At 35.7% G+C, this 11,134-nt stretch overlaps 1 protein-coding gene across 1 annotated transcript in view; it reads left to right on the plus strand.

Moving 5' to 3' along the window:
* kpnb1 (karyopherin (importin) beta 1) overlaps positions 1-10,792 on the plus strand; it is an 82,030-nt gene extending 71,238 nt beyond the window's left edge. The window contains exons 19-22 of the mRNA XM_051670817.1: positions 4,215-4,320; positions 4,416-4,530; positions 4,763-4,924; positions 9,591-10,792. Of these exons, the coding sequence (XP_051526777.1) occupies positions 4,215-4,320; positions 4,416-4,530; positions 4,763-4,924; position 9,591 (384 nt within the window). The 3' untranslated portion in view covers positions 9,592-10,792. The remainder of the gene's footprint in view (positions 1-4,214; positions 4,321-4,415; positions 4,531-4,762; positions 4,925-9,590) is intronic.
* The last annotated feature ends 342 nt before the right edge of the window (positions 10,793-11,134 follow it).

Below are 11,134 nucleotides of genomic sequence, written 5' to 3' on the forward strand. Positions count from 1 at the left end.
TTTCTAAACAAAATTATTACGATTTCCCAGCAGCACAATATGTGGGTAGGCTATGTTTTTATCCATTGTTAAACTGTAAAAATGTATCACCTCATAGGTTAATTGGGCATTCAAGCAATCCATTCAACATTTGTTTGTTACGAAATATGAGGAAATAGACGGTTGTTCATTCAAGTGTTGGTGTAATGATTATTGCAAAATATGCTCATTTGTCATGAGAGTATGTTTTGTTTCTGCCAGTATAGTCCTTTTTCATGCCTGTTTGGTCACTTGTTTGACTCGTGGCTTATCGGTTGACCGGTTAATGCTGGCGGTTACTCTTTTAAAAGAATTTGCCAAAATTTGCATCCCTAGGTTATACACTAGAGGGTGCACTAAATGAGCAAAAACATTTGTGAAAAACTGCGTTTTAAATTATGGTTTTCTACTTAAACATATCCTCAATCCTTTTAAGAGCTGAATGTGTTTTTTAAAGATTTTCTGTTTCAGTGACATTCCCAAAATTTTAAATTTATATCTGTACAAAAAAAGTCAAATGTTTATCATTTTAAAGAACTTTTCACATTTAATAATACAGATTATGGTAAATTGAGACTCAGCCTAAGAAACTGCTGAAAATCACAAACTTGATCCAAAAATGAACTTATTTTTCTGATTTGAAATTATAAATGTTGGGTTGTAAATAAGGTAGGTCTGTTTTGTTCCCAATAATGTCACCTGTGTTTAAATTGTGTTGATATGGCAAAGCAATCAAAAGTTATAGCATTCCATAAATAATTTATCCTAGTGTCCAAAAGCCTCTCCAAATAAATCAAACTTGATTGTACATAGGAACAAAATACATATGCAAATACAACAAACTAAAGGTATGCTCTCCAAAGCATGAAGTAACAAGATCTCATTCAGTTCCATATAGTGTCATTTCCGAAGAAATCATGTGATCCAGAAAAGCTAATGTTTTTATAGCCAGATAGCACATTATGTGCTGTGTGCACATTGTGTGGATTATCTAATGATTTATGCATTTGTTGTGTGTGGGCTTGTTTTAATGGGAATCCACTCCTTTAAGGAATGGTGTGTAATTTTATATTTGTATTTTTCATGAGGTTAAGCAAAGCACGGCTTAAAAGCAACACCTGTTTACGTGTAATATGTCCAAGATGTACTCTGCTATTAGTCGGTATATTTTTGTCGGAGTAAATCAAATACTCTGGATTCTATTCTTTGAAAGCTTTCCAACGACATACGGCTATTTGATCAGTTTGATGTTTTTACCGACAATACAATACAATATTGCAGTGCAAAATTAATAACTTATCAAAATGGAACACTTCTGCTTTCACTTGTTGCCACTGGGAGTGTAATAAGGATGACACTCTCTCGTGAGGTAAATGACAGGAGAATGGAGGAAGAGCGCATGCTTCTGGACTCTACAGGTGCTATTGTTAATGATGTTTGCTCAGAGATCATTTAATAAAGATGTTTGAATTATACCCCATCTTGTAATTTGCATTATTGTTATGATACCTGTGCCTGGCTTAGACTGAGATGCTGCTACCGCAGATGATAATAAAAACCACTTCATGCAGGACACGCTGGTTTAGTGTAAATAAAGCGATAAGCGCACAAGCAAACGGAACCGAACTCTGAGTACTTCCGTTACTCTAAGCATGAGGTGGAGTTGTGGCGCACAGAACCGCTCTGTAAACACTAATGATCTAACTTAATATAGACTGGACAGAGCAGGGCAAATAAACTTTGAAGCGAGCAGACTATTTAATTCAATCGCAGCCCTTTGCGATGTAATCGCACAAGGTCATTTAGCGATTTTATTTCGATTAATTGTGCAGCCCTACCTTGAAGGATGTTCCCTTTTTAGGGATGTCAAAAACACAGGTGCCTCATGACCAAGTCTGGCACCATAAGTTTTTTTAGTGTATCAGCAGAATGGTAAACATGACACACATTATCTAGTGCATATTTCTTCCAATCACAACTGAGTTATAGCAGTGTATTTTACTGATGTCATGTGGATTCCATTCATATAATGAGGCTGAAAGCAGATTATTTATAGAATATCCAGTAGAGCCCAACCGATATGGGATTTGAGACCGATATGATACCAATTTTATAGGGGGAAAATTCACCGAATACCGATATGGTGGCTGATATAGATAATTTGAGCTGGAATGAAAACCTTTTCTACGTGGATTGTTCACTGATTTTGCACCAATATGACAATGCAAATGTACTCAGAAGGCTGCTTTCTTAAATATTTTTATCAAAGAATATTTGACATTTATTATACATTGGCAACAAATTCTAGAAATAAAACAGAAAAAAGAATAAATAAAATACAGTAAATAGCTAAATAAAAATCAGTACTGTATTCTTAGTAACGGTCATATGCTGACCATTAAAATAAAGAATAAATAAAAATAAAATAAATGGCTAAATAAACATCAGTACTGTTGAGTTAGTATCAGTCAAATGCTGACCATTAAAAGAAAGAATAAAAATAAAATAAAATAAATAGCAAAATAAACATCAGTATTATTGTTTAATAACAGTCAAATGCTGACTATTTTAATACTGCCAGTCAATTTGGGGCAGGATGTAAAACAAAAAGCGTTTATACCTGCCGAGACAAGAGATAAACAGCGGCAGTGGTGTTACACTGTATTCCGCTATACAAGTTCAGGGGAAACTTTCAACGGTGGAAAACCAGACTTTTAAATATTACATTTTTATAAATGCAACGACTGATTGTTCGGCTGAAGGGGGTACCAAACTGAATCCTGAACATAACAATTTGGTGAATACATGTTTACACATTAGTTTCCACTCAGCTGACAAGCATTGAAAGAAGCTATGTGGTTAACTAATTAGCTATAAGCTCATTGTCATGGTGAGTAAAAGATGGACCAGCATATCGTCTCAACAACTAGGTAACAATGTAGTGTGAAATCAACAGACACGATCAGACACAATCCACCACCGCACCATTGTCTGCTGAGTTGCAAAAAGATGCACTGTTTACCTTTCAGTCTGCTACATTACTGACTGCATTGACAAACTATATAGCTGGCTAACATAACAGATTTGATAAACATGAGTGACATGGTTGTCAGGGACAGGGTTAACGTTATATTGAAAAGGGAACATGATGGGGTCATTGTTTATTAACTTTCCAGTATGTATTTCACAAACTAGTTAGCAGCTTACCGAGAAGACACCGCTTAACTCCGCCCTGTTTGCCGAGCCACCGTCAGTTCAGAGTCAGCTCTGTAAACAGCGGAGTCGGAGCATGCTCTGCTGGACAAACTACATTATGACACCAATTCTAAAGCACTGTTTTCTGCATTATATGTTCTGAAAATGTTTTCATATCTGCGCATATCGGTGAAAGGCTAATATCCAGCATGCAGCTGATGACAGATGTGCAGCTCTTCTGCACTTAATGCTAAAGAACTGTCAAACAAATACAATATATCAGAGACTGCATGGAAATAATAGACAAACCATATATTTTTGTATTAGTCTAGATATTTACAACAAGTCAACACTTAACTCATTAGTTTTATGCTTTATACGTGAGGAAGTTCAATGTTGGCACTGAGGTAGGCATGATGTCAAGTCGTCTTCACTTGCCCGTATTTGGAAAGAAAAATGAACTTGTGTGTCTCTAGCTTCCTGGAGGATTTGAAATCACCATATGAGTGTATTACAGCATGTCAGCGCATCACATCGCATAATTTAGTGGAAAATGGACAAATAATTCTTCATGATGTAAATGTAAGAATCCATCAATATTTCTGTAAATGTGCACTCTTTTGGACTAAATGTTCTATTGAATGTTGTTCACTGAAGCCTGCTTGGGACAAAACAGGAAGTTTTGCATCATTCAGTAGGTACGTGCTTGTTTATAACGGTTTCATTTTCATAACGCTTTGATATTTTGACAAACAAATTAAGAAATTACTCTGGCAGTAACATTTCTACCGTGAAACAGTGGTCTTACATCTATGCTTGAGGCTTAAAACCTTTTAATGATATATAGTTTGTCAAGATTAATTGCATTCTTTACATTAAAACTATAGAGTAACTTTGAACAAATGTAAATGAATGCTTCAGGGCGTGGGTACCCTTATAAACTTTAACCAGTTAAAAGGGTTAACTGTGTATTAAACTAGTAGCTGCTGTTTTCATTTCAGACGGATTATGATATGGTGGACTATTTGAATGAGCTGAGAGAAGGCTGTCTGGAAGCTTACACTGGGATCATCCAGGGTTTGAAAGGAGACCAGGAGAATGTACACCGTAAGTTTACAAAGACACCTGTCTCATAACTGAAATGACATTCAACGGATTGATGTGTAAACCAGTGAGTGTTTTCCTGTTTGTGCTCTGTGCAGCTGATGTAATGCTGGTTCAGCCTCGTGTTGAGTTCATCCTGTCATTTATTCACCACATTGCTGAAGATGAAGACCATTCAGATGGAGTTGTTGCCAACGCTGTAGGCCTCATAGGGTAATAGCTTCAGCACTTTCCCCAGAGTTGATTTTCTATTTTATTTATTTGCTTACACCTGTTCTATTACTCACAAAATACTAATCTCAACTTATAGTTGTTACTGAAGCTGTCTTTACTCTTGTTAATATTGAGAGACTTCAAGGCATTTGTTGCTGGTGTTGCATGTTAAATTCCTTGCCCAAGTGTTTAATGGAGCTGACCATTCTGATGCTTGTGTTCCCTCCTAAAGTGACCTGTGTACTACTTTTGGCAAAGATGTGATGAAGCTAGTGGAGGTTCGACCTCAGATCAATGATCTTCTGACTGAAGGCCGGAGGTCCAAGACCAGCAAGACCAAGACTTTAGCAACATGGGCCACAAAGGAGCTACGCAAGCTAAAGAGCCAAGCTTGGTGCGTGACTACACCTGTCAGATCTGTCTAAATTTTAGGTCTTCATCTTCACCAAAGCTCTGTGCAGAATGGATTACTAGTGTAATGGGCAGTATATATTTAAAAATGTATGTGAAACAGTGTGTTGTAACATGTAAATTAGAGGTAGACCGATAACTAAGGTATCTGCCGATAGTTTTTAAAATCTATAATATGAATTAAAACTTTCCTTTAAATCTAAAATAGTGTTGAACTTTATCACTTTCAATGGCAATACTTCAATAAATGTATCCCACACTGGTACCTTCAAAGCCTTTGCCATCTGAAATTAATGAAAATATGAATTAAAATATTACAGATCAAATGTGTTTTATGTTCAGCAGTAACATAAAAGACTGCCTTACAAAGCTAAATAGATACTGTATGCATTATCATTACTGACAATATTTATTTTATTGTCATTTAAAATCTATGAATGATGCTCAAGGGAGAAATAAAATCAACTCAAGTAATTTTTAATTGTATAGTGCTTTTCACAACACAGTTTCAAAGCAGTTTTACAGAAGATTATTCTGTAACACAAAATGAAACTGTAATGTCTTACTCATAATTTTACAAATAGTGCCTTAAAATAAAAATACAAAATATTTGTATTTAGACCTACCTTGGGGGAAACCAGGCTCACTGTGGGGGCCAGTTCCCCTCTAGCTTAATAGCTTGTATGTAATGCCAATAATAGTTATTTATGTGTAGTACAAGTCATGATTTAAAGTAGTAAGCTAAGTAAGTGTTCGAGGCCAGTGTTTAAAAGATTTTGAATGAACTAAGATTGACTAAAATCTTTGAAGTCCATCCTGAATTTACTGCGGAAGTGCACACAGATGCATTGTCCTTTTGTTATTTGGCTGATGAAGGCTTAATTTGGCAATTTATTGTCTATGTATTCCATTTTAAGAGTATAGTCCGTCCTTTGACCAAGGTGATGCATGCAGAGGTCAGTGAGGTGTATCGCAAGTCTTGTCTTTTTAAATGTAATTTTAGAATGGTATTGTATATATTATATATCCATGTTCCCTCACATGAACACATTGTATATATTATATAATAATGTGTCCCCTCATGAATATTAAATTTATATTTCAGATTTATATATTTAATTAACTACGTTATAACATGGGAAGCTTGTACAGAAGTTTATTTTGTCAGAATGGAGAAAAGTTTGGGAAACTTTGTAGTTAAAAAAAAATACTATAAAATGGAAAACTTTTAAAACTACCTGTGCACATGCATTCACACAAGAAAGCGAATGGCCTAGCAAAGGCAAAAACTCAGGAAGCATGTTCACGTATTAATCTACTTGGCAACTAGTGTTGTCAGAAGTACCGGTACTTGGGTACCAAGTCAGTAAGTAAAGATGTCACAATACAAGTGTTTTTGTAGTACCGAGCACCAACTTAATTCAGTCCCAGCGTGCTGTCTTACTGACACACGACTGCTTTTAAATACTCGCTTATTTTTGAGCGTGTGCTCCGTTACTCCTTTTACACTGAAATGCACAATTATTCAATTTAAAATCATGATATGTCTTAGTGTGATTATTAAACCCTGAAATGCTGCAATCTTAAGCTGCATTCAAGCTGCATGAGCTTTAAATGAATGTGTGAAGCAGACCGCTCATACACTGGGTACTCCACTGACATTGAGAATTATTCATGTTGTATGAGGGAAATAAAAGAGCACTAATCCACTGTGAAGTGCATGTAGACTGTATAATTATATAATGAAATCACAGCATTTACACTTTAATGATCACACTGGGCTATGTAGAGAACTGTTTACCTGTCAGAAGAAGAAAGTGAAGCTTCCGTCAAACCACACATCAAAATAAAAGCTAGACGCCTGAAATTGAAGGAATTGAAACTACAATTGTATAGTAAAATGTAATATTGTAGTAATATTAACAGTAAATTATAATGCTTATAATATTAAATTAATAGATCATAAACATGTGCTGTTGTACTGAATAAAGTTGTTGAAATACATTCTTGTTAAAAGTTTTTAAAAGTTAATTTTATTAGACACCCTTTGGATGATAAAATTAAGCTTTAAAACATGGAATTCTAGAAAAAAAATTAAGGGAAAAATAAAACCAATAACACTTAATTGAGAAACACTTGATGAAAACATGCATTTCTTTTTATGTATTTACATTTGAATTTTAACTTTAAATGAGCTAAAGAAGTGTGATCAATAGAACATTAGTATATTTTTGCAGTAGTATCGAAATTGGTATCAAGAACTGAAATTTCACTGGTATCTGTACAGACTAAAGACATTTTGGTATTGTGATCACTCCTATTAGCAGCAAAACCTCTTCAGAGCATACGTTTATAACCTGAGTAGAACAAATTTGACGCCGTTATACTGGTGAACCAAGGAGTTCCGACTGTAACGATTACAAAAAATAAAAATCGATAGTTAAACGCAACTATCGGTCCCGATTAATAGGTAAATCCAATTTATCGTCCGACCTTTAATTTTAATAGTGTGCTATATTACGTGCATGTTTATAAAAAACGAATGTAATTTTGATGTCAAATGTAAGACATTAAAATCAAAATGTCTAAACTTTTGGCAGTTAAATGAGTCAAGCATAAGATCATCACAGCTCACTTCCACTTCATTTGTCGCACTAAAAATGGAAAGCTGAGTTCAAAGAATAGTTAAATCTAATTTATTCACCCTTATGCAGTCTCAATCGTATGACTTTCTTCCGTGGAACAGAAATGTAGCTATTTAGATGGAGAGATGATGCACCAAAAGAGAAATTCTTAGGTGAAACCAAAAATTCTGGACACACCGGAACGAAAACCAAAAATGATTATTTTAAATTGGACTTTGTGTGGAATTTTCACTATTCATCTTGCCATTGCAATGTCCAAGCACAATCAGGATTTCAAGCTTGATTACACTTCCTAGCGCTTGACACATGCACAGTGCTAGGTAGTGTAATCAAGCTTCAAATTCTGATCGCCAAGGAGACTGCTAATGTCAAGATTTAGTAGAAAAAGGTGTTACATTTTGCTCTGTTCTCATCTAAAACTGATTGGATCGCTTCAAAAGACATGGATTAAACAGTCAGATGGGCTGAAAAACTAAATTCCAATTTTTACTTTATTACAAATTCAAATTAAATTCAAATTTTAAAGTCACAAGATTTCATTGGTCCATAAGAGGGCACAACAAATTCATGTAAGCCAAACAGCACTGTTATATTATTGCAAAGAACATTTCTAGCTGTTAAAGTGCATTCCATTTTAAACTAAAGTGCATTAAAAAAAAATTTGCAAGTTCATATCCTCAAATGTTAAGTAAAATGAGGGGAAAAAAGCTTCGATAGACAGTTCTATGTGAACATGTTGTTGCACTTGTGCCACAGTACTACCACAAAATCGAGCTTCATAATAACGGAAATACCACAGAGTTTTTCATTCGTTACAGTGGTATGTATGGTAGTAATATTCCCAGAAAGTAGTGGTATTCAGCTGAACTCGTTGAAGCAGCTCAGGGTTAGCCCAGGGGCTGTTCAAACAGATGGAGCAGAACAGATCTCAGGACTGACTTTACCAAATGTAACTCCTTTCCTGATAAAGCATTTTAAAAACCATTGGTTAATCTGAGTAACACTGATAAAAGCGCAAGACACAACAGCCAAATGCCTCCACCTAAGGGGCTGTTCACACTGAACGTTTTTGCGTCCATCCACAGAGTTTTCTAATGTGTGTCTATGTAAACATGCGCTAGACTGAAAGCTTTGACCATTTTGCCACATTTTGTAGTTGATTCAGCGTCTTGTACAGCAGTGGTTCTCAAATTTTTTTGGGTCAAGAAAAACTCAGGACCTCTGGACAGTGATTTGCACCTGATTAATGATACTGATAAACTTGAATAAAAACGGACCTTTCCACCATCACTTACTCACCCTCATCATTCAAAATCAGTCTCTTTTTCATCCGTGAAACACAAGATTGAGGGACGAGAGGATCATGTTTGTGGCTGTCCAAGCTCTGAAAGCACACATAAAAGTGCCATTAAAGTCTTCCATAACACTCGTGCCTTAGATTTCAACTCTTCTGAAGCCATATGATAGTGTTGTGTGATGAACAAACCTAAATTTGTGTTAATTCACCTCGTCACTCATTTGTAACTGGTGTGCATGCAAGAATGACCTTGTTTACATGAGTGCACCTGACATCAATGCTTTGGACTGTCTAGAGCTGCGTGTGCAGGATGCGCTGCGGTGCCAGTTTAAACAAAGCAGGAAACCTTCCCACACTTTGAGAACCACTTGCACAGGATCACAGTGTTTTTTAGATGCAGTGTCAAGTAAAAAAAAAAAAAAAATGGGTATCAAGAACTGATGACTTCTGAATGGTTTAAACATTTATATGTGTGTTTATCTTAAATTCAACTAATATTTGAATTAATTTGACGACCTTAATTGCATTGTGTGATGTAGTGCTTCAGTGCAGTGTTATTGTGTACTGCACATTTTGGCGGTTGTAGTCAATTTTCTGGATATTTCAAGCATGCAAATGTACATTTTGTGCGTAGGATATATACTGCATACTTGAGAAATAGTCACAAAACTATAGTATTAAATACCTAATGTTTTTGTTTTTTCCAGATAACTGGCTGTGGAAATTGTGTAACTGGCATAATGGAAATCAAACCCACTGAGGTTCTTCTGTCTTTTACGCATAGCAGGCAAAGCAGAAGTGACGTGTGCGCTGAGATGAGTGTCTGAGAATGTGAGCGAGTGCGAAAGAGTGAGAGAGAGAGAGAGATATATCACACCACCTTCAGAGTTCAGTTCCAGCAGAAAAACACACCACGCCCAAAACCTTCACTTTTCCAACCCTCTTCTCCATGTGTGGACTGTCTTTGACCCCACAAATAAATGATTATAGGGGACTACATTCTGTTCATGCTTGTGCATCATGATAAAAACATGGTAAATCTGCCGGCATGTCTCCATTTAGCAAAAGAAAGGACAGTTTTGCACATTGTACTTCTGCAGAGCACATTTTTGGGCACTTATTAGGCGTTACAACTGTGGATTGTTCTCTATTACACAATGCACTTGAGAAGATATAACATGGGGAAAGAAATGACACTGCTGGATTTGATAGTGGCGTGACTGGAGTGTGTGTGATTTGGAGGGGTTTGCTGTTTCTACATCCCCTTCTTAATATTTCAACTGATAATAAATAAACGTGATAAATATCTTGTTGTAAATTCAGTGAGATGCACTTAATGTAAACATGGGAGAGCAGAGGAGTCGGCAGCGCTTGGGTGAACTGGCGAAGGCCGTTTATCCTGCTTTTTCTGCAAGTAAATCATTGCAGCTTTTTTTTTATTTTTTTTTTTTTTATTATAGTTCTCTTAGTATGTTAATATGGGCAATACAGATATACAGCGCTTTTGCCTGCCCTGTAAAGGGAAGAATATAGCCACTCGAGAGGTGAAAAGCGGAGCAGTCAATTGTTCAAGGGGATCAGGAATTAGATGCAATGTCTAACACTTAAACAGCCTCTCTCTATAACCCCCTATTTGTTTTGCAGAAAAACAAGTGCCAAATCCATGCAAATACCAATGGACTTGAGCTTAATAAACATGCATTAACATTAGAATATTCCAAATAAATGTCAATGTCACAAACTCCTTGATTTGAATTGATGTGCTTTGCTTGGTTTTTTCTTGCGGCACTAAATTGGTCACCCAGTTAAAAAAAAAAAAAAAAAAAAGACAATGGAGAGAATCAAACATTTGTATGAGGTTATATTTTTCCATTGATATGAAAATAAAATGCAATTAAACATTTTCTAAGTAGTTGTGGTACTTTCAATACATTTCCTTTGCAATGTCAGGGAGCCAACAAATGCATTGAAACATGCCTGGCAGCCCTGTTAAAGAGTTATTTTGTGTTAATTTAACACCCATTTTCATATGAAATACTAATTTTAACTCTTTAGATGTGTGATTAACAGGTTTAGTTTTATGGAGGAATTGGCCTGACAGATTATTGGGTTACAGTGCTGGATGTCATTCAAGCCCTTTTCCAGTCAATCATGTAGGAGTTCAACATTGTTTGAAATGTTCTTTAAATTCTTATAGACTCATTGGAATGTTTTGGGATGCATTTTTCAAAAGTCAAGGCTACAAGAGTTG

Source organism: Myxocyprinus asiaticus, chromosome 34 (assembly GCF_019703515.2).
Source record: "Myxocyprinus asiaticus isolate MX2 ecotype Aquarium Trade chromosome 34, UBuf_Myxa_2, whole genome shotgun sequence".
NCBI lineage: Eukaryota > Metazoa > Chordata > Actinopteri > Cypriniformes > Catostomidae > Myxocyprinus > Myxocyprinus asiaticus.